Raw genomic sequence first — 20,696 nt, forward strand, 5'->3', positions numbered from 1 at the left:
AACGGTGTACTTTATGTATTTATTTTAATTGCATTAAAATGCAATTAAAATGCATTGAAATGCAATTAAAATAAATGCATTTTGTTGCATTTCAGCTCCCTGGGATGTCTATGCAATTAGCAATCAAATAAATAACGGTGTATTTTGTGTATTTATTTTAACTGCATTACAGTATAATGAATTTTATTTTATTTTATTAATTAATTTAATAATTGCCATTAAAATAAAGGCGTTTGGTTGCATTTAGCTGCATTTCAGCTCCCTGGTCTGTCAATGCAAGGAAATAAATAAATACTTGTAACGGGAAAGGCGGGCGCGGGACAGAGAGCGTGCGCGCCCCCGACTATGACGTAGAAAAGGGGCGTGGCGGAGGCGTTGCTTCCCTCCCGAGTCCCGCCCCCCGTTCCCCGCTCGCTCGCTTCCAGGCTGGGACTGCTGCTGCTGCCGCTGCTTGTGCCGCCGAAATGGCCCTGAGGCTGCCGCTCCAGCTGGGCCGCTCCTCCCTTGACTCCAGTAAGCCGGACCCAGCCACGCAAGCCCGGCGCCTCGGCCCAGCTAGGCCTCGCCTGAGGGACGAGGCGTGAGCCGCCAAGGGGGTGGAGGACTCCAACTCCCATCAGGCCCCGCGGGAGGAGCCTATGGCGAGGGATGCTGGGAATTGGAGTCCGGGGGGGCGGGGAGGAGGTGGACAAGATGGCGCCCTCCGAAGGCATTCGCGAGGCGCCAGCTTCCGTCAGCCCCCGCGGCTGGTTCCCGGGGGGTGATGGGAGTTGTAGTGCAAGGGCAGCTCCAGCCTTTCTCAAGCTGTGGGTCCCCAGATGTTGTTGAACTACAACTCCCATCACCCCTAGGGATGATGGGAGTTGTAGTGCAACATCTGGGGACCCACAGCTTGAGAGCCACTTGCCAGCCTCTGCTCATCCCTCCCAGTGGGGTGCTTTTTTGGGGGTGGGAACTGGGTTGAACTGGGCTGCAAAAATGGTGATAGGCCTACATATTTCTGCCAAGCTGTCATTGTACCAGCCTGTCTTTGTCTGCTTTCTGTACTGATGTTACTATTCTTACAGCTGCTATTAATAATAATAGCAGTAATAGTAATAATGATAATTTATTTTGGGTTTGGGCTGTTTCAACATGCCCCCAGGCTTAAAACTGTGGTGTTTCCCACCCACTTCCTGTTATAAGTTGCCTCTTTTATTATAGCGGCTAGGTTGCCGCTTTGCTACAACACATAGCTGTCAACCTTCCCTTTTTTGGTGGGAAATTCCCTTATTCCAGCGCCGTTTCCCGCTGCTATCCCGGATTGTCAGATAACCCGTAGACTGTCCCCGGGACAGGTGAGGGTGCTGATCCCTTATTTTCGAGGCTGCTGATCCCTTATTTTCAAATCTGAAAGTTGACAGCTATGCTAGGACATCCCCTTGAATAGTGTGATAAAATAATAATAATAATAATAATAATAATAATAATAATACAGTGGTACCTCGGGTTAAGTACTTAATTCGTTCTGGAGGTCCGTTCTTAACCTGAAACTGTTCTTAACCTGAAGCACCACTTTAGCTAATGGGGCCTCCTGCTGCCACCGCGCCGCCGGAGCCCGATTTCTGTTCTTATCCTGAAGCATTATTTCTGGGTTAGCGGAGTCTGTAACCTGAAGCGTATGTAACCTGAAGCGTATGTAACCTGAGGTACCGCTGTAATTATTATTATTATTATTATTAATATTTATATCCCGCCCTCCCCAGCCGAAGCCGGACTCAGAGTGGCTAACAACAGTAAAAGTAACACAGTTTACATAAAATCACAATCAATGAATTGAAATCGATTCTAAAATCAACTCATTCTAAAATCAATTCAGAATCAAATTAATGGCAACCATTGGGCTAGAGTTCTATGAGGATTACCAAAGGAGGGAATCAGACAAATGCCCCGGAGATTCTGCTCTTTCAAACAGCAGTACCCCTTGCGTTCTGTGTGGAAACCGTTGGAAAACAATGTTTTCCCCAGGTGCTCGTGAAGCGAAGGGGAAATATGCACCCATTTTTTAAAAATGTGACACAGGTGCAGTTTGTTAAAAGCACAAGGCAGGATCCAAATAGTGACAGCTCAGCTCGGGAGATATGTGACAATTTCAGAGTCATGTAAATTTCAAATCCAGACCTGCAGCAGCATTTTGACCAACAGCATCCAAATTCACAGGAATTCTGAGGAAATTCAGAATAGCTGCCCCTCTTTAGCAAGCTGTCCTTATAGCAGTAACGCCTCTGTTCTCAAGAAAGTACTTGGCTATTTTTGTTCTGCGTTGCATAAGTTTGGCTGTGCGAATGGCTCTTTTTGTAACTTCCTGTAATTGCATATCTATGGTCACTGACTGTAGATATGCTCTCCTTTATACTCTCTTCTTGGTGAACCCAGCTGGGTCATAAAATGTGAAACCCAGTGGTGTTTTCCCACTTTCTGTGCACTCAGAGGACTGGAGTGCTGATGGTCTACTCAGGTTGGTGACTGTGCATGTGGTATCAGGCAGTAGCTGCTTAATAATAATAATAATAATAATTTATTATTTGTACCCCGCCCATCTGGCTGGGTTTCCCCAGCCACTCTGGGCGGCTTCCAACAAAGATAAAAAATACACTAAAATGTCACATATTAAAAACTCCCCTGAACAGGGCTGCCTTCAGATGTCTTCTGAATGTCAGGTAGTTGTTTATCGCTTTGACATCTGATGGGAGGGTATTCCTTCTTCTTCTTCTTTTATTATTATTATTATTATTATTATTATTATTATTTATTTCCACATTCATTCATTCATGATAAAAGGGCTCATGGGCTAAAGCTGCGCCTCGACTCAATCTCAAACATCTCTTTTTAAAGTGCCCTAAGTAGGTAAGGGTAAGGGACGTGGGTGGCGCTGTGGGTTAAACCACAGAGCCTAGGACTTGCCGATCAGAAGGTTGGCGGTTCAAATCCCCGCGACGGGGTGAGCTCCCATTGCTCTGTCCCAGCTCCTGCCAACCTAGCAGTTCGAAAGCACGTCAAAGTGCAAGTAGATAAATAGGTACCACTCTGGCAGGAAGGTAAACGGCGTTTCCGTGCGTTGCTCTGGTTCGCCAGAAGTGGCTTAGTCCTGCTGGCCACATGACCCGGAAGCTGTACGCCAGCTCCCTTGGCCAATAAAGCGAGATGAGCGCCGCAACCCCAGAGTCGGCCACGACTGGACCTAATGGTCAGGGGTCCCTTTACCTTTACCTTTAAGTAGGTAAGGTTGGTAAAGACACTCCCTGAGACCTTATATATCTGCTACCAGTTGGAATAGATGGGTTGTGCTAGCTGTGGCTAATGGGCAGGGCAGCAATTCCTGGAGGGCACCAGGTTGGCAAAGGCTGGAACAGATCATCCTGGGATAGGTGGGCCCAATGGTCAGCTACCTATGCTCTCAGTATTCAGGCAAAAAAAATAATATCTGAATTTTGCTTTGAAACCATTTCTGTTAAACGGTTTTCATAAGCCATATTATGTTTAAACAACTACAGTGGTGCCTCGCAAGACAAAATTAATCCGTTCCGCAAGTCTCTTCATCTAGCGGTTTTTTCGTCTTGAGAAGCAAGCCCATTGACAGCTTAGCGGATTAGCGCTATTAGCGGCTTAGCGGTTTAGCGGATCAGCTGATAAGCGGCTTAGCGGCTTAGAAAAAGCGGGGGGGGGGGGAGGGAAAAAAACCCGCAGGAACTCACAAGACATTTTCGTCTTGCGAAGCAAGCCCATAGGGAAATTTGTTTTGCGAAGCGCCTCCAAAACGGAAAACCCTTTCGTCTAGCGGGTTTTCCGTCTTGCGAGGCATTCGTCTTGCGGGGCACCACTGTAAAAAGGGGCTTCGTTTGGAAATTGGAGGAAGTGTTGTGAGTAAAATGGCTACCAGGTAGCTTGCTCCTCAACATGAATACAAGGCAGAGGATTTCTGCCTTTTGCCCCCTGAAAAGCGCAACAGAATGCCCATACGTGTTTCCTTTGCAAAGATGAACCCATTCATTTGCCTGTGTTTGTCAGGGAACTTAGCTTTTTCAGGGTTCTGTTCCTGAATGCTTTATCCACTGACTTGCTCATAGCTGTCTAGGCCAGCTTTTCCCCAACCTGGTGTTCTCCAGATGTTTTGGATGACGACTGGCTGGGGCTGATGGGAGTTGTAGTCCAAAACATCTATAGGACACTCAGTTAGTGCCAGCTGGTCTAGATCAGGGGTTGGCAAGGTTTACCTTACCTTGGCCGGATCACTTCCACGGAGATCCTCCATGGGTCAGACCGGCGCAGCGCGATTCTGGAAATCACGTCTGCGCATGCCCAGACGCCGAAAATCGCACCCGCACAGAAGTGATTTCCGGCGCCGCAGGCATGTGCAGAAGCAATTTCCAGTGTCTGCGCATGTGCAGAAGTGATTTCCAGAGCTGCGGGAGAGAGTCCCAGTACCGCACTGTTTAGTATTTGATATTAGGTATTGGCACGTGCTTTTTTTGGCTTCTACAGAGAGCAGATGAAATAAGGCTGGAGGAAGTCTTAAGACCTAGTTATCGTTCTGCACCGGAACATTCAAAATTCTTTCTACTCGTGCATTTTGTGTTTTTTATACTGCATTTTTATGTTGCGAACCACCCTGAGATACACGAACGAAGGGTGGCATACAAATTTAAAAGGTAAAGGTAAAGGTACCCCTGCCCGTACGGGCCAGTCTTGACAGACTCTGGGGTTGTGCGCCCATCTCACTTAAGAGGCCAGGGGCCAGCGCTGTCCGGAGACACTTCCGGGTCACGTGGCCAGCGTGACATCGCTGCTCTGGCGAGCCAGAGCCGCACACGGAAACGCCGTTTACCTTCCCGCTGGTAAGCGGTCCCTATTTATCTACTTGCACCCGGAGGTGCTTTCGAGCTGCTAGGTTGGCAGGCGCTGGGACCGAGCAGCGGGAGCGCACCCCGCCGCAGGGATTCGAACCGCCGACCTTTCGATCGGCAAGCCCTAGGCGCTGAGGCTTTAACCCACAGCGCCACCTGCGTCCAGGCATACAAATTTAGTAAATAATAATAATTACTTTCTACTCAGATAAAAAAAAAAGCAGATACTTGCAAGTGCAACCCATTTATTCATACCTAGTCCGGCAACTGTGACATCGTGGATATTCCATGCAGGGCTTCAGCCTTAAAGCCTTGATGTTATTTGTTTTACAGGAAGTAACCTGCATACAATATGCATATGTGCAGAAGTGATTTCCAGAGCCGCAGAAGAGAGTCACTGCGCTGCACTGTTTAGCGTAGTGCGCCAGGATTTGCCAAGTGGGCGGCTCGGTTCTGGGGCGGCTCGTGGGCCTGTTGAACGGCCTCCGTGGTCGCTTCCGGCCCCTGGGCCACACGTCGCTGACCCCTGGTCTAGATTAACACACCGGCAAGCTTTCATATGGGTGTTATTATTGCTTAATATCGTTTTAGGCTTCAGTTCTCTCTCCCTGTCCTTTCCAGGTTTGTTCAGGTTTGTTCAGGAGTTTCTTAGTACAACACTCAGTTGGTTGGCACCTGTCTGTCTCAGGAGACAATGGATGAGTATGCCTTTGGGGCTGAAGTCAAACTGTTGGGCGGTCGCTTGTTTGTCCAGGCTGATTTAAGCAAATGGAAAGCGCAGGTATTCTAAGAGCGCCCTTCTGAACCATCACTTCCTATTTGTATATCACAGGGTCTGTGCTGCTGCACAGAGCTTTGGGAGGAGCCACCTTCAGCACAGAAGGGAACCCTGAAATCCCTCCCAAGCAACCGCTCAAGAAAGCAAAGTTGCCTGTGGGTCGTTTCGATGAGGCAGAAGAGTTCAGTGCAGAGAAGGAGCCACTGGAAAGTAGGTACTTTATGTGTGGGTGTAAAATATAAATGCAAACATTTGGGAAATGGTAGACCCAGTTCTGACATGCCATGCCTCTCAAATTCGGTAGTAATGGCAGCTGCCGAGAGCCATTTTCAATGTTGTTGTTGTTTAGTCGTGTCCGACTCTTGGTGACCCCCTGAACCAGAGCACACCAGGCCCTCCTGTCTTCCACAGTTTGGTCAAACTCATGCTGGTAGCTTCAAGAACACTGTCCAACCATCTCGTCCTCTGTCGTCCCCTTCTCCTTGTGCCCTCCATCTTTCCCAACATCAGGGTCTTTTCCAGGGAGTCTTCTCTTCTCATGAGGTGGCCAAAGTACTGGAGCCTCAGCTTCAGGATCTGTCCTTCCAGTGAGCACTCAGGGCTGATTTCCTTCAGAATGGAGAGGTTTGATCTTCTTGCAGTCCATGGGACTCTCAAGAGTCTCCTCCAGCACCAGAATTCAAAAGCATCCATTCTTCGGCGATCTGCCTTCTTTATGGTCCAGCTCTCACTTCCATACATCACTACTGGGAAAACCATTTTCAATAGTTATTAGTATTTCCTTACCATCCAGGATTTGCAAACAGATTTAAATATAGGATTCTTTGCTTCTTGTGTCTGTATCAGGGTTCAGAGGTGAGTGCAGACACTAAATTCACTGGAGTCCTGACTGGCATCCATTGTGTGATAGTTGAGTTTCAGATTGCTAGTGTTCAAATTCAGGTGGGTCGACCCAACTTCTGAGCATTGTTTTTGCTGCTGAGATAAACTTGCTTAAAAGCGAGATTCTCCATTTAGCTTTTACATCCCGTTGTGTGCATTGATTTATGTTCCCCTGCTGTGTTTCCTTCAATGCATTCTCTGTGTGTGCTATTAAACCTTTACAGTGGTACCTTGGGTTACATACGCTTCAGGTTACATACGCTTCAGGTTACGGACTCCGCTAACCCAGAAATAGTGCTTCAGGTTAAGAACTTTGCTTCAGGATGAGAACAGAAATTGTGCTCCAGCGGCGCGGCAGCAGCAGGAGGCCCCGTTAGCTAAAGTGGTGCTTCAGGTTAAGAACAGTTTCAGGTTAAGAACGGACCTCCAGAACGAATTAAGTACTTAACCCGAGGTACCACGTGTGTGTGTGTGTGTGTGTGTGTGTGTGTGTGTGTGTATATATGTAAGTAAACTGGGGTGTTCTGATTCTAATCTCTTTCCACCTTAATGTCTTGACCTCTCAGCCTAGTTTCTGCAAAAATGCACATTCAACTCCTTAGGCAAGCTGGGTGGGTAGAATTTGGGAGTGGGCGGTTCCCCAGTTAAGCTTCCTACTGCTCTTTAACCCTGTAAGTCTGGAGGGTGAGGAACCTGTGACCCTCCAAATGTTTTTGGACTCCCAACTCCCTTAGTCAGCACGGTCAATTATCAAGATAATTATCATGGAGATGTTGTCCAACTGTATCTGGAGAACCACAAGTTCCCCATATAGCTGTTTTCAGTGGCACACTTAACAGGCGATTTAGTCCCACTGGTAGTTGGAGCAACTGAGACAATGGAGTTCGCTGCTGGGGGTGAAGTGAAACCGCTGCAATAGCTACACCAAAGTGACCTCCCTGTGACACAAGCCTGGGCGGTGTGTCTGGAGGTTCTGGGCTGCCCAGACAACAAGACCTCCCTCTCAGTCGTGCTTGTTTCCTGCTTGGCAGGGGGTTGGACTCGATGGCCCTTGTGGTCTCTTCCAACTCTAGGATTCTATGATTCTATGATGCAGTCCAAAGGAAAGCAGAGCAATACGTTTGGCACCAGCTGGGCTGCAGGAGTTGCCAGAAGGGTGCCATCCAACTTAGGGACACCACTCCCGATTTGTGTAAGGTATACTCTTTAGCGTTTTCTTCTCCCAAAGCTATCCCGCAAGGCAGCTGAGGTTTAGGATCAGAGTTTTCCTTCTCCCAGATGGGCTACTTTCCCAAGCGGACGAGCCCCATTTGCTCCTCACTTCCCTCTATAACAGTGTTTCCCAACCTTGGGCCTCCAGCTGTTTTTGAACTACAATTCCCATCATCCCTTGCCACTGGTCTCGCTAGTCAGGGATGATGGGAGTTGTAGTTCAAAAACAGCTGGAGGCACAAGGTTGGGAAACACTGCTCTATAACACATGCAGAAACTGCCTTCTTGACCGTTGGCCCTACTGCTGGTCACATTCGCTCAATCCTCTGGTGCCTGTCTTTGTAGGTCCCTGACTGTCCTTTTATTTATATATGTTGTTGTTGTTGTTGTTAGGTCGTTTAGTCGTGTCCGCCTTTTCGTAACCCCCTGGACCAGAGCACGCCAGGCTCTCCTGTCTTCCACTGCCTCCCGCAGTTTGGTCAAACTCATGCTGGTAGCTTCCAGAACACTGTCCCACCATCTCGTCCTCTGTCGTCCCCTTCTCCTTGTGCCCTCCATCTTTCCCAACATCAGGGTCTTTTCCAGGGAGTCTTCTCTTCTCATGAGGTGGCCAAGGATTGGAGCCTCAGCTTCAGGATCTGTCCTTCCAGTGAGCACTCAGGGCTGATTTCCTTCAGAATGGAGAGGTTTGATCTTCTTGCAGTCCATGGGACTCTCAAGAGTCTCCTCCAGCACCAGAATTCAAAAGTATCAATTCTTCGGCGATCAGCCTTCTTTATGGTCCAACTGTCACTTCCATACATCACTACTGGAAAAACCATGGCTTTAACTATATGGACCTTTGTCGGCAAGGTGATGTCTCTGCTTTTTTTTTGGTGGCTATCTAGGCTATATAATTTGCTCTAATTTCCCTAGCGGCAGTTGCAAAGAGTGTTACACACCAGATCACATACTTATCTATGTCTGCGAGGAGATATAAAATCATGCCAGAGGGGTTCTGGCCAGGGGACCTTGCCCTTATAGGTGCTAAAAATCGTTCTCTTGCTTCATTATATAAGGGGCAGCGCAAGATATGATGCATAAGGTCCTCTACTTCAGAACATCCCCTAATGCAAACACGTTTGTTGGCCAAAGTCTTGGAGCCTCAGCTTCACGATCTGTCCTTCCAGTGAGCACTCAGGGCTGATTTCCTTCAGAATGGATAGATTTGATCTTCTTGCAGTCCATATATGTGTGTGTGTGTGTGTGTGTGTGTGTGTGTGTGTGTGTTTTAACATATCATTTTCAACAATTATTAAACATAGTTTTATATCTTATACAATTTCTTTGACTTCCATCAATCACATCTGGAAATTTCCCAATCTTTTCCACTTAATTTACATTTCTTACTTTCACTATTACATTTAAGTATCATAACTAATATCTCTCTTCTTTCTCTTCTTTGCAATATTTCATATATTCCTCCTTGCAAAACTTCTTGTAGTCCTACTAGCGCAATTTGTTGATTACAGTTGCTCTTCAAATAGTTCGTATATTTCTTCCAATCTTCTGTGAATCTCTGGTCCCTCACTTTCCAAGGTATTAAGACCCATCGGCAATCCTCACCTGGTTTAGCCGGCCAGGTGTGGCTGCTGTCCCATACTGACAGCTTCTAGGAGCCACAGGTGAGAGTCATGTCCAGAGTGGGGAGTTGGGGAAACTAGGTACCCAGCTAACTTGGCTTGCCTTGTAGCCCCCTGCATAAGGAGAAAGGTAAAAACTCTTTAAAGGACTCCAGGAATGTGACACAAGAGTAACCCTCTGGTGGTTTATAATAATAATAATAATAAGGTAAAGGTAAAGGGACCCCTGACCATTAGGTCCAGTCGTGGCCGACTCTGGGGTTGCGGCGCTCATCTCGCTTTATTGGCCGAGGGAGCCGGCGTACAGCTTCCGGGTCATGTGGCCAGCAGGACTAAGCCGCTTCTGGCGAACCAGAGCAGTGCACGGAAACACCGTTTACCTTCCCGCTGGAGCGGTACCTATTTATCTACTTGCACTTTGACGTGCTTTCAAACTGCTAGGTGGGCAAGAGCAGGGACCGAGCAATTGGAGCTCACCCCGTCACGGGGATTCGAACCGCCGACCTTCTGATCTGCAAGTCCTAGGCTCTGTGGTTAATTTATCATCTATACCCCGCCCATCTGGCTAGGCTTCCCCAGCCACTCTGGGCGGCTTCCAACAAAGTATTAAAATACAGCAATGCATTAAACATTAAAAGCTTCCCAATTTATTTGCATTTTGCTGTGCTTTCTTCTTCAGAATTTCCAGATGGCATCAATCCTGTTACAAAAGAGAGAGGCGGACCCAAAGGCCCTGAACCAACCCGCTATGGAGACTGGGAACGCAAAGGACGCTGTATAGATTTTTAAAGGGCTGTTAAAATGACATAAGATTTGGGTGAGGGAAAACTGGTGAGGAGACATTTATGTGCTGCGGAGTGTTATATTTATTTAATGGCAATTGAGAAGGGATACTTTCTGTGAATAAATATATCTTCAACACAAGGTTAGCAGTGTGTGGTTGCCCTTTTTTTTTTAACCTAGGTCCTTGGTGGTGATGTAAATATGAAGAAAGACAATAAGCAGACTTAATGGCCCTTATTCACCTTTCAATTCTGGAAATGCACAATAAGGGGAAAGTAGCAGATACAATTCTGGGCTGTATTAACAGAAGTGTAGACTCCAGATGCCTGTTGTCTTAAAAAAGCAGAAACATCACCTTGCCAACAAAGGTCTGTCTAGTTATAGCTATGGTTTTCCCAGTAGTGATGTATGGAAGTGAGAGCTGGACCATAAAGAAGGCTGATCGCCAAAGAATGGGTGCTTTTGAATTCTGGTGCTGGAGGAGACTCTTGAGAGTCCCATGGACTGCAAGAAGATCAAACCTCTCCATTCTGAAGGAAATCAGCCCTGAGTGCTCACTGGAAGGACAGATCCTGAAGCTGAGGCTCCAAGACTTTGGCCACCTCATGAGAAGAGAAGACTCCCTGGAAAAGACCCTGATGTTGGGAAAGATGGAGGGCACAAGGAGAAGGGGACGACAGAGGACGAGATGGTGGGACAGTGTTCTCGAAGCTACCAGCATGAGTTTGACAAAACTGCGGGAGGCAGTGGTAGACAGGAGTGCTTGGCGTGCTCTGGTCCAGGGGGTCACAAAGAGTTGGACACGACTAAACGACTAAACAACAACAACAAGTTTGTTTAAACCCATTTCACATCTATGTAAAGTGGCGGCTGCAAATTCCATCATTTCCTTATATGTGAAGAAGCGTTTCTATCAGTCCTGGATAGTTATTAGGGCCCGCTGTGGCTTTTGTATTTTTCTTTCTACTGTTTTTGTACCACATTTTTCCTAGAAGCCTCAGGTCCTCGGCAGCTGTGAACAATCGCAGCTTCTTTTGAGGTTGACGTGACCGCGACTGGTGTAAATTTTCCAAGTTTGGGACGCCTCAAAATATCCTCAGTATTCCAGTTTTGCCCTCCAGGTGGCAGAGCTGCCTGCCAGCACTGAAGCCTCACAAGATTTCGAATTCGCAGGCCAGTGATGGGTGCTGTTGGGTGCCATGTCCCAAAATGGTTCTTCCCTCTTCGGCTCTCTGCCTTCACAGTGGACTCCAGTCCAGGAATGGGGACCCTCTGGCCCTCCAGATGTTTGCTGGACCCTGACCCTCACCAGCCCCAAAACATCTGGAGGCCAGGGGAAGGTCAGGAGGAGGGGTGGAGGACCCTTTGACTTTCCAGATGTTTGCAAGTATGGGTGGAAAACTGATTGAAAATTTACAGATTGTTCCCTATTGAAGGAGAGTTACATGAAGATGATGTACAGATGGTACACGACATCAGTGCAGTTAGGGAAAATGTACAAAACTAGTTCAATATATGTTGGAAGTGTAAGGAAAAGGAGGGAACATTTTATCATATGTGGTGGGATTGTAAGGTAATTTAAGAAATTTGGGAAATGATATACAACGAATTGAAGAAAATGTACCATTTAACATTTGTTTAAAAACCTGAAGAATTTTTGTTAGGGATTGTAGGGAAAGATCTGCCAAAAAAGCTGAAAAACATCTTCATGTATGTGACAACGGCCGTGAGAGTTTTAATAGCACAAGGATGGAAGTCTGAAGAAACCCCAACTAAAAAATCATGGCAAGAAAAATTGATGGACTATGCAGAACCCGCAAAAGTGACGTATAAGTTATGGGACAAGGATAACTGTGACTTTAAAGATGAATGAGAATCCTTTACAAAGTATTTGAAGATGCAACAAAACTAACTGGACTCCTTGGCTGGTTTGAATAAACATTCACAAACTTTTTATTGATAATAATCAGCTAAATAGTTTGAGGATCTATACAACTGGGTAATATGCAGAAAACAGCAGTCTCAGAGAAATCAAAGACTGGAACTGAGGGAAGTTGGGGGGTGGGGTGGGTGGGTTTTGTGTGGGAGGGGGGAGGGAGGAAAAATGGGGGGAAAAATAAAGATGATATGTTTCTGGATAATATGTTTTGTTTTAATTTTGAATTTAAAAAGTTTTTTTTTTTAAAAAAAAAAGCAGGTATGGGTGGGTGCCGGGCCGGATTTAGGTTTGATGAGGCCCTCAGCAACTGAAGGTAATGGGGCCCTTTAAATGTCCAGCTGTCCTTTGTCAACAACAAATTGTCGCTGTTTTTTGTGTTGAATATATGCTATATGGTAATTTACGGACCTCATAGGTATCTCAAGCCATTTGCACATAACAAAATATGTATTTTATCTTAGTAATTGCTGAACTAAAATACAATTAAGAAGGAAGTATATTGACAGTGAAATATAATTAAGAAGAAGTATATAATTAAGAAGAAGTATAACCTGCCAACCTAGCAGTTCGAAAGCACCTCTGGGTGCAAGTAGATAAATAGGGACCGCTTACCAGCGGGAAGGTAAACGGCGTTTCCGTGTGCGGCTCTGGCTCGCCAGAGCAGCGATGTCACGCTGGCCACGTGACCCGGAAGTGTCTCCGGACAGCGCTGGCCCCTGGCCTCTTAAGTGAGATGGGCGCACAACCCCAGAGTCTGTCAAGACTGGCCTGTACGGGCAGGGGTACCTTTACCTTTTATATTGACAGTGAAATATAATTAAGAAGAAGTATATTAATAGTTCCTGCCAAACTAGCAGTTCGAAAGCACGTCAAAGTGCAAGTAGATAAATAGGTACCACTCTGGTGGGAAGGTAAACAGCGTTTCTGTGCGCTGCTCTGGTTCGCCAGAAGTGGCTTAGTCATGCTGGCCACATGACCCGGAAGCTGTACGCTGGCTCCCTCGGCCAATAAAGCGAGATGAGCGTCGCAACCCCAGTGTCGTCCGCCACTGGACCTAACGGTCAGGGGTCCCTTTACCTTTACCTATATTAATAAAGGTAAAGGTACCCCTGCCCGTACGGGCCAGTCGTGTCCAACTCTAGGGATGTGCGCTCATCTCACTTAAGAGGCCGGGAGCCAGCACTGTCCGGAGATACTTCCGGGTCACGTGGCCAGCGTGATGAAGCTGCTCGGGCGAGCCGGCACCAGCGCAGCACACGGAAATGCCGTTTACCTTCCCGCTATAAAGTGGTACCTATTTATCTACTTGCACTTAAGGGTGTTTTCGAACTGCTAGGTGGGCAGGAGCTGCGACCGAACGACGGGAGCTCACCCCGCCGCGGGGATTCGAACCGCCGACCATGCGATCGGGAAGTCCTAGGCGCTGAGGTTTTACCCACAGCGCCACCCGCGTCCCTTTTACCTATATTAATAGTGAAATAATTATTAAGCTATTAAGGAGCCTACACAACCCAAACACTGTTGCTGTATGTAGGTTTTATTTTACAGTGGTGCCCCGCAAGACGAACGCCCCGCAAGACGGAAAACCCGCTAGACGAAAGGGTTTTCCGTTTTGGAGGCGCTTCGCAAAACGAATTTCCCTATGGGCTTCCTTCGCAAGACGAAATGTCTTGCGAGTTTTTCCAACTTTTTTTCCCTCCCCCCCCCCTTTTTCTAAGCTGCTAAGCCGCTTATCCGCTAAGCTGATAAGCCGCTAGAAGCCGCTAAAAGCGCTAATCCGCTAAGCCGTCAATGGGTTTGCTTCGCAAGACGAAAAAACCGCTAGACGAAGAGACTCGCGGAACGGATTAATTTCGTCTTGCGAGGCACCACTGTATTTGTTTTTTATCTTACATTCTGGAAATAATACATCCAGTTTTTTTTCCTTTAAAATTTTGGGGGCCCCCAAGAGAGCGGGGCCCTAAGCTATAGCTTGTTCAGCTTATACGTAAATAATAATAATAATAATAATAATAATAATAATAATAATAATAATAATATCTTTATTGTCATTGCCCCCTCTCAGGGACAACAAAATTTACTTGGCTGCTCCATCCACCCTGTTGTCTTTGTCCATGGAGTTTTCTTGGCAGGGATACTGGAGTGGCTTGCCGGTTCCTCCTCCAGGTGGATCACGTTTGGTCAAAACTCTCCACTATGACCTGTTCATCTTGGGTGCCCTGCTCGGCATAGTTCATAGCTTCTCTGAGTTCTTCAAGCCCCTTCGCCACGGCAAGGCAGTGATCCATGAAGGGTACCACTCTGAATTATGAATTTTTTGAATTCTGGTGCTGGAGGAGACTCTTGAGAGTCCCATGGACTGCAAGAAGATCAAACCTCTCCATTCTCAAGGAAATCAGCCCTGAGTGCTCACTGGAAGGACAGATCCTGAAGCTGAGGCTCCAAGACTTTGGCCACCTCAGGAGAAGAGAAGACTCCCTGGAGAAGACCCTGATGTTGGGAAAGATGGAGGGCACAAGGAGAAGGGGACGACAGAGGACAAGATGGTTGGACAGTGTTTTCGAGGTTACCAGCATGAGTCTGACCAAGCTGCGGGGGGCAGTGGAGGACAGGAGTGCCTGGCGTGCTCTGGTCCAGGGGGTCACCAAGAGTCGAACACGACTAAACGACTAAACCAGTGTTTCCCAACCTTGTGCCTCCAGCTGTTTTTGGACTACAATTCCCATCATCCCTTGCCACTGGTCTTGCTAGTCAGGGATGATGGGAGTTGTAGTTCAAAAACAGCTGGAGGCACAAGGTTGGGAAACACTGGACTAAACAACAACAACCATCCACCCAGGTAGGGCACTCCACACAAATCTGCCCCTGGGTGGGTGTCTGCATCCAGCAAACATCTGGAGGGCCAGAGGGCCTCCCATCCCTGGCCCTGTCCTCTCCCAGCCTCCAGGGGTTTGGGACTCCAACTCCCATCAGCCCCTGCCAGCTCCATGGGCGGGGCCAGACAGCGCCATAGAGAGAACGCGACTTCCGGTCGCGGCCATGTTTCTCCCTGGCGGTCTCCCTCCCGCCTCAGGGCGTCGCCAGTAGTTGGGTCCGCTTCCGCTTCCGGCCCGACTTCCTGAAAGGCTGGCATTTAAAGCCCCGCTGCCCGGGCGGGGAGGCTGCTCGGCTGCCATTCAGCTGCGCGACGTCGCCTTTGCGGAGCCAGCCCTCGCCCTTCCCTCGCCCGCGAAGCTCCTCGAGCAGAAATTGCCTTAGAAAATCGGAGTTTTCCTCTCTTGGCGCGTTGCAACAGCCATTTTTTTATTTTCCAATAAGCCTTTGCAAGCAGTTATTAGCAAAAAAAAACAACCCTATTTATTTTATTTTTTGCATTTCATTTCATTTTATTTTTTGCATTGCATTGCATTGCATTGCATTTTTTATTTTTTGCATTTAGCAATCAAAAGCCATTTTTGTGTGCTTGCATTTCTCTTTTAATTTTTGCACTAGCCCTTCAAAAGCAGTTTTTGCGGGCTTGCATTTTTATTTTTTGCAATCGCCCACCCTGTAGCCGGTACCAGGACAGCGTGGTCTCTTCTTTTCCTGCAAGGGCTCTGGAGATCTTGCCATCCCCTCCTGGTGCCTTTCCCCCCCTTCCTCTACCTCCCCACCTTAAATTCAGGGCCCGATTTTTTATTTTTCATTTTGCGAGCGAGCGATTCCCTTTCCCCGGCGGCTCCGTCTGCAGCTCCTCTTCCCTCCTTCCATTCATCGGCGAGTAGATTTCCTCCCGGAGCCCAGGATCTCCTCCTCGGCCCCGATTCCTTGACCCACCTCCGTTTGCAAGATGTTCAGCTGGCTGGGCAACGACGATCGGCGGAGGAAAGACCCCGAGGTGTTCCAGACGGTGAGCGAGGGGCTGAAGAAACTCTACAAAACCAAGCTGCTCCCTCTGGAAGAATACTACAAATTCCACGAGTTTCATTCGCCCGCCTTGGAAGATGCCGACTTTGACAACAAGCCCATGGTCCTCCTCGTGGGACAGTATTCCACCGGCAAGACCACCTTCATAAGGTAAAAACTGCTGGGTCTTTTTTTAAAAAAAAATTCAAAGATCTTTATTGAAAATTAACAAATATACATAATAACCAACATTCCCAAGGATTCCCTCACATAAAAGAGAATATCTAACTTACAACAGCTGCATAATTATACTTAATTATAAAACCCACCCTCCACAGCAATTCGACTTCTTTATATTTCTTTCCACCTGTTTCTCCTTGCATTCTATAATGAATTATTTTTGTTAAATTCTGATTTTTCCTTCTTTATTTGTTTTTGTTATTACTTACATTTTTTATTCTAAGCCTATTAACATGTCATTTTTAGAACAGTGTTTTGACATGTAATCTTCGAAAGACTTCCACTCCATTCTTAACTTTTGATTTGATTGATATCTTATAATTGAAGTTCATTTTGCCAATTCTATATAATCACTTGATTTACAAATCCCCTCTACATTTGTTGGTATGTCCTGAGATTTAGTTGCAATCACTACCCTGGCAGCTGTTGTTGCCTATAAAAAGATTCCTTTTTCATATGTGGTATGTCAGTTTTTATTCTTATTATTTATTCGATTTCTAAACGTTTCCTTTATTAATTTTTTAAATAAAATCACATATACGCTCCCAAATGTAAAGACACCTCCTGGTGTTTTTAATTTCTACCCTTTGCCGTACCCTGTCTTCTCCCTCTTATATTGTAACAACTATGCAATAATCTCTAAGGTTTTCTGTGGCTCATCGTTCAAATTCTGCTCGCAAATTCATCATGCTATAACATTTCTTTAAATGTTCCGAAAAAGGCTTCCATTTTTTGCTGTTAGCGTGGCCAATTCTGCATAGATCCGGGGAAGGCAACCTAAGATCCAGGGGCCGGATCCAGCCCATTCGCCTTCTCAATCTGGCCCATGGACAGCGTGTTTTTACATGAGTAGAATGTGTGCTTTTATTTAAAATGCATCTCTGGTTTATTTGTGGGCCATAGCAAAGGCCCTTTCTCGTGTTGTCACCCACCAAACCTCTTGGGGATAGGGGACACAGAAAAGGGTATCGGATGAAACATGCAGGGTCCGGGTCGGTTCATATGGCGAGAGGCAGTCCTATAATAATATTAAATTTATTATTTATACTCCGCCCATCTGGCTGGGTTTCCCCAGCCACTCTGGGTGGCTTCCAACCGAATATTAAAAACAATACAGCATCAAACATTAAAAACTTCCCTAAACAGGGCTGCTTTCAGTTGTCTTTTAAAAGTAAAATAGTTGTTTATTGCCTTGACATATGATGGGAGGGTGTTCCACAGGGCGGGTGCCACCACCGAGAAGGCCCTCTGCCTGGTTCCCTGTAACTTGGCTTCTCGTAGCGAGGGAACCGCCAGAAGGCCCTCGGAGCTGGACCTCAGCGTCCGGGCTGAACAATGGGGGTGGAGACGCTCCTTCAGGTCTACTGGACCAAGGCCGTTTCGGGCTTTAGAGGTTAGCACCAACACTTTGAATTGTGCTCGGAAACGTACTGGGAGCCATTGAATATCTTTCTGGTGGGGGGAATAAATTATCGCTCGCCCGTATTGGCAGGAGGGGTGTGTGCCTGCATGAAAATTGCCCTGGTGGGTGCATATTTCAGTTCAGAGTACGATGGCTGTAAGGCGCTTCTGGACTTTTTGTAGTGGGAAAGACATATAAATTCAATACACCTAATCTCTCTAGTTCCTTTTTGTGCTCTCCTCTTCTGACTTAGATTTTGGAGTTAGGACACTTTCAGCTTGTGCTTTCGTATCCATTGATTTCTTTCCCAAAATGCTGTCTTTCTTGCCGCTTCGACCAGCCTCTTAAACAGCTGCCTGGTGAAACACAAGGCAGATCTACACCTTGTATTTAAAGCACCTTCAATGCACATATAAAGTACATGTCATTGCCCAATGAATCTTAGGAATTGTAGTTTCTCACCCCAGAGCTACAATTCCCAACACCCGTATCAAACCACAATTCCCAGGACTATTTGGGGCCAAGCCATGTGCTATGAAGGTGCTTTAAATGTATGTTTTGGATCTACCTGTGGAAGGCTGGGTGTGATACCAAGTGCATGAATTACCGTATTTTTTGCTCCATAAGACGCACTTTTTTCCTCCTAAAAAGTAAGGGGAAATGTCTGTGTGTCTTATGGAGTGAATGTGTGGTTCCTGGAGCCATATTGCCCAGGGGCGAAAAGCAGATTATGCCCTTTTTTTTTTTTTAGAAAGGGGGAAGGGGGTATTAAAACCGCTGAGCAGCTGATCCGCAAGCAATCGGGAGGGAGATAAGGGACTCTAGATATAAAGGAGGCTGCCTGGGAGGGGGGAGGTAAAAGCACATGGATCCTCAGGATTTTTGCACTGGGTCACCTCAAATTCACCATCAGATCACATGGCATGACCATGGCTATAGTCTGCATCAAAAAATCACGCATCCACTGTTTCGTGGGGCCGCAATGGCACAAAAACGTGGTTACAAAGCACGGATCCACATGGATTCTCAGGATTTTTGCATTGGGCTACCCCAAACTCACCGTCAAATCACATGTCTGTGGCCATAGCATGAACCACGAAAATCATACATCCACTGTTTCGTTCAACCCCCTCCCCCTTTTCTCCTCCTCTGAAAACTATGTGCGTCTTATGGTCAGGTGAATCTTATGGCGTGAAAAATACGGTAATTTGTGCTGGCTTTCAGAACATTGGCAACCATACCGGAAAATAATTTGCCATGATTCTTTTCTGGGGGAAACTGTGCTCCTGGCCTTTGTATACAATCCCATGGAGAAAAATTGCGAGATCACTGGAGCCTGTGAAAACCTTTGTGGGTCTTTGTGGTGAAAATTAGCATGAATGGGCACGTATGACATACCAAGACCATAGTTTGCTGACCTTTTAAAAAACTGGCAAAATATTATGGGACTCCTGAATGAGAAGAAAATCCAGGAGGGTTAGTCCGTTGCAGGAGAAACAACAAAGTGACTTGTGGCATCTTGAAGACTCCCAGATTTTATTATAGCGTAAACTTTAATGAAAATCCTTAAGCCGCCACAGCAAGACTGTTTTCCCTGGGAGCAAAGTTTCCGACTGATGGCGTTCAAGGCAAGGGGGTGTCCCATGTTCACACAGCAAGTGGTGTTTACATGAGAGGAGCCTCTGGAATGCTGAGTGCACAGATTCTGAGAAAATTATGGGCTGCTAGTATGCTTAGATCACGTCTTCCGTAATGGAAGGATATTTTGGAGGGGAGAGAGAGGGTGGGGGAGAGATTTTAGGTGCCTTAGCTGGGTGCATAGCAATTGTTTGGTGGTCCCTGGAGATTCAAAAAATACTTTTCAGGCTTCTCTCAAGTGGTACCCATAAACTTGCAGGTGCAGAAGAACAAAGATGGTCCACTGAAGAAGTGGAGGCCTAAAAACAGGGTCTGGTCAGTCATTCCACCTACAGTAGGAAGAGTTACAAACCCCATGGAATATCACTAGTAGGAGACTTATCTACCTGTGTCACCGTGAGATGGTTCAGGCTTAGTTCTCACTGAGTTGGTAAGGCTGTGTCTGGGTTGTACCATGTCAGACCGCAGGTGGGGTCTCGTACAACTGAAATAGCCAGACATAGGCTTTTACGCTCTTGCTGAAAACTAGGCGTTGGGTCAAGGTTTGACCGTGGAACCTTTCCTGAGTCTAGATCAGAAGATGGAGCAAGCTTGTTTTCTCCGACTCCTGGAGGGTAGGACTCGAACCCATGGCTTCGAGTTACAAGAAAGCAGATTGCGTCTAAGCGTCAGGAAGAACTTTCTGACAGTAAGAGCTGTTCGACAGTGGAATGATCTCCCTCGGGAAGTTGGGGACTCTCTTTGGAGGTTTTAAAGCAGAGGTTGGATGTTTTAGCTGAGATCCTGATCCTGAATGGGGTAACTGTGCATGCTCTAGTTATCTCCTGCTTGGACTCCTGCAATGCGCTCTTTGTGGGGCTACCTTTGAAGGTGACTTGGAAACTACAACTAATCCAGAATGCGGCAGCTAGACTGGGGACTGGGAGCGGCCGCCGAGACCATATAACCTAATTAGCTGCGTTGGGCACAGAATGCGAATCTAGGTTGGCCTTCGACTTGATCCTGCGGCCGGGTCCTTCCTAAAGTGCAATCATGGAAGGAATCAAATGTATCTGAACTTTCTCTTTGTCCAGTGCATCTTCCAACGGGGAAGATTTTTCCAGGTATTATAGCCAGTTGTTATTTGTTAAATTTATGAGTCAGGTTTTCTTTTATTTCTTTTTGCCACAGCAGTTCAGAGTGACTTGCAATACGTTAAGCAAGAAACCAACCAACCAGCGTTAAAATAAATAAATGTAAAAGGCGATTCTCTTTAAAAACAACGCACCCAAACTAAATTAAAACATCCCACCCATGCGAAAAGGCTGTAGAGAATTAAAATGATGAATGTCTCATGTGACACATGTCTATACTGTCTGAATTTTCCCCATAACAGTATGCGTAATAAGGCCCTTAGACTTTTACTGATACCGGTGTCTCTCTTCTGGATTAG

At 46.6% G+C, this 20,696-nt stretch overlaps 2 protein-coding genes across 2 annotated transcripts in view; both read left to right on the forward strand.

The window, feature by feature from the left end:
• Nucleotides 1-368: 368 nt before the first annotated feature.
• SDHAF4 (succinate dehydrogenase complex assembly factor 4) lies at nt 369-10,301 on the forward strand. Its single transcript, XM_079947115.1, has 3 exons — nt 369-513; nt 5,716-5,871; nt 10,057-10,301. The coding sequence occupies exons 1-3, from the start codon at nt 465-467 to the stop codon at nt 10,164-10,166; spliced, it is 315 nt and encodes a 104-aa protein (XP_079803241.1). The 5' UTR covers nt 369-464; the 3' UTR covers nt 10,167-10,301.
• Nucleotides 10,302-15,285: 4,984 nt separating this feature from the next.
• Nucleotides 15,286-20,696, forward strand: part of LOC307199175 (EH domain-containing protein 3) — a 35,114-nt gene continuing 29,703 nt past the window's right edge. The window contains exon 1 of the mRNA XM_079946908.1: nt 15,286-16,155. Coding sequence (XP_079803034.1) covers nt 15,929-16,155 — 227 coding nt within the window. The 5' untranslated portion in view covers nt 15,286-15,928. The remainder of the gene's footprint in view (nt 16,156-20,696) is intronic.

Source organism: Podarcis cretensis (assembly GCF_951804945.1).
Source record: "Podarcis cretensis genome assembly, chromosome: 12".
Taxonomy (NCBI): domain Eukaryota; kingdom Metazoa; phylum Chordata; class Lepidosauria; order Squamata; family Lacertidae; genus Podarcis; species Podarcis cretensis.

Excerpts from the sequence above, each read along its gene's own strand:
- SDHAF4 (XM_079947115.1), top strand. The coding sequence starts at position 465 with ATGGCCCTGAGGCTGCCGCTCCAGCTGGGCCGCTCCTCCCTTGACTCC. Across the intron at positions 514-5,715 it reads CCGCTCCTCCCTTGACTCCA|GGTCTGTGCTGCTGCACAGA; the intron begins GTAAGCCGGACC and ends TGTATATCACAG. Across the intron at positions 5,872-10,056 it reads AGAGAAGGAGCCACTGGAAA|AATTTCCAGATGGCATCAAT; the intron begins GTAGGTACTTTA and ends TTTCTTCTTCAG.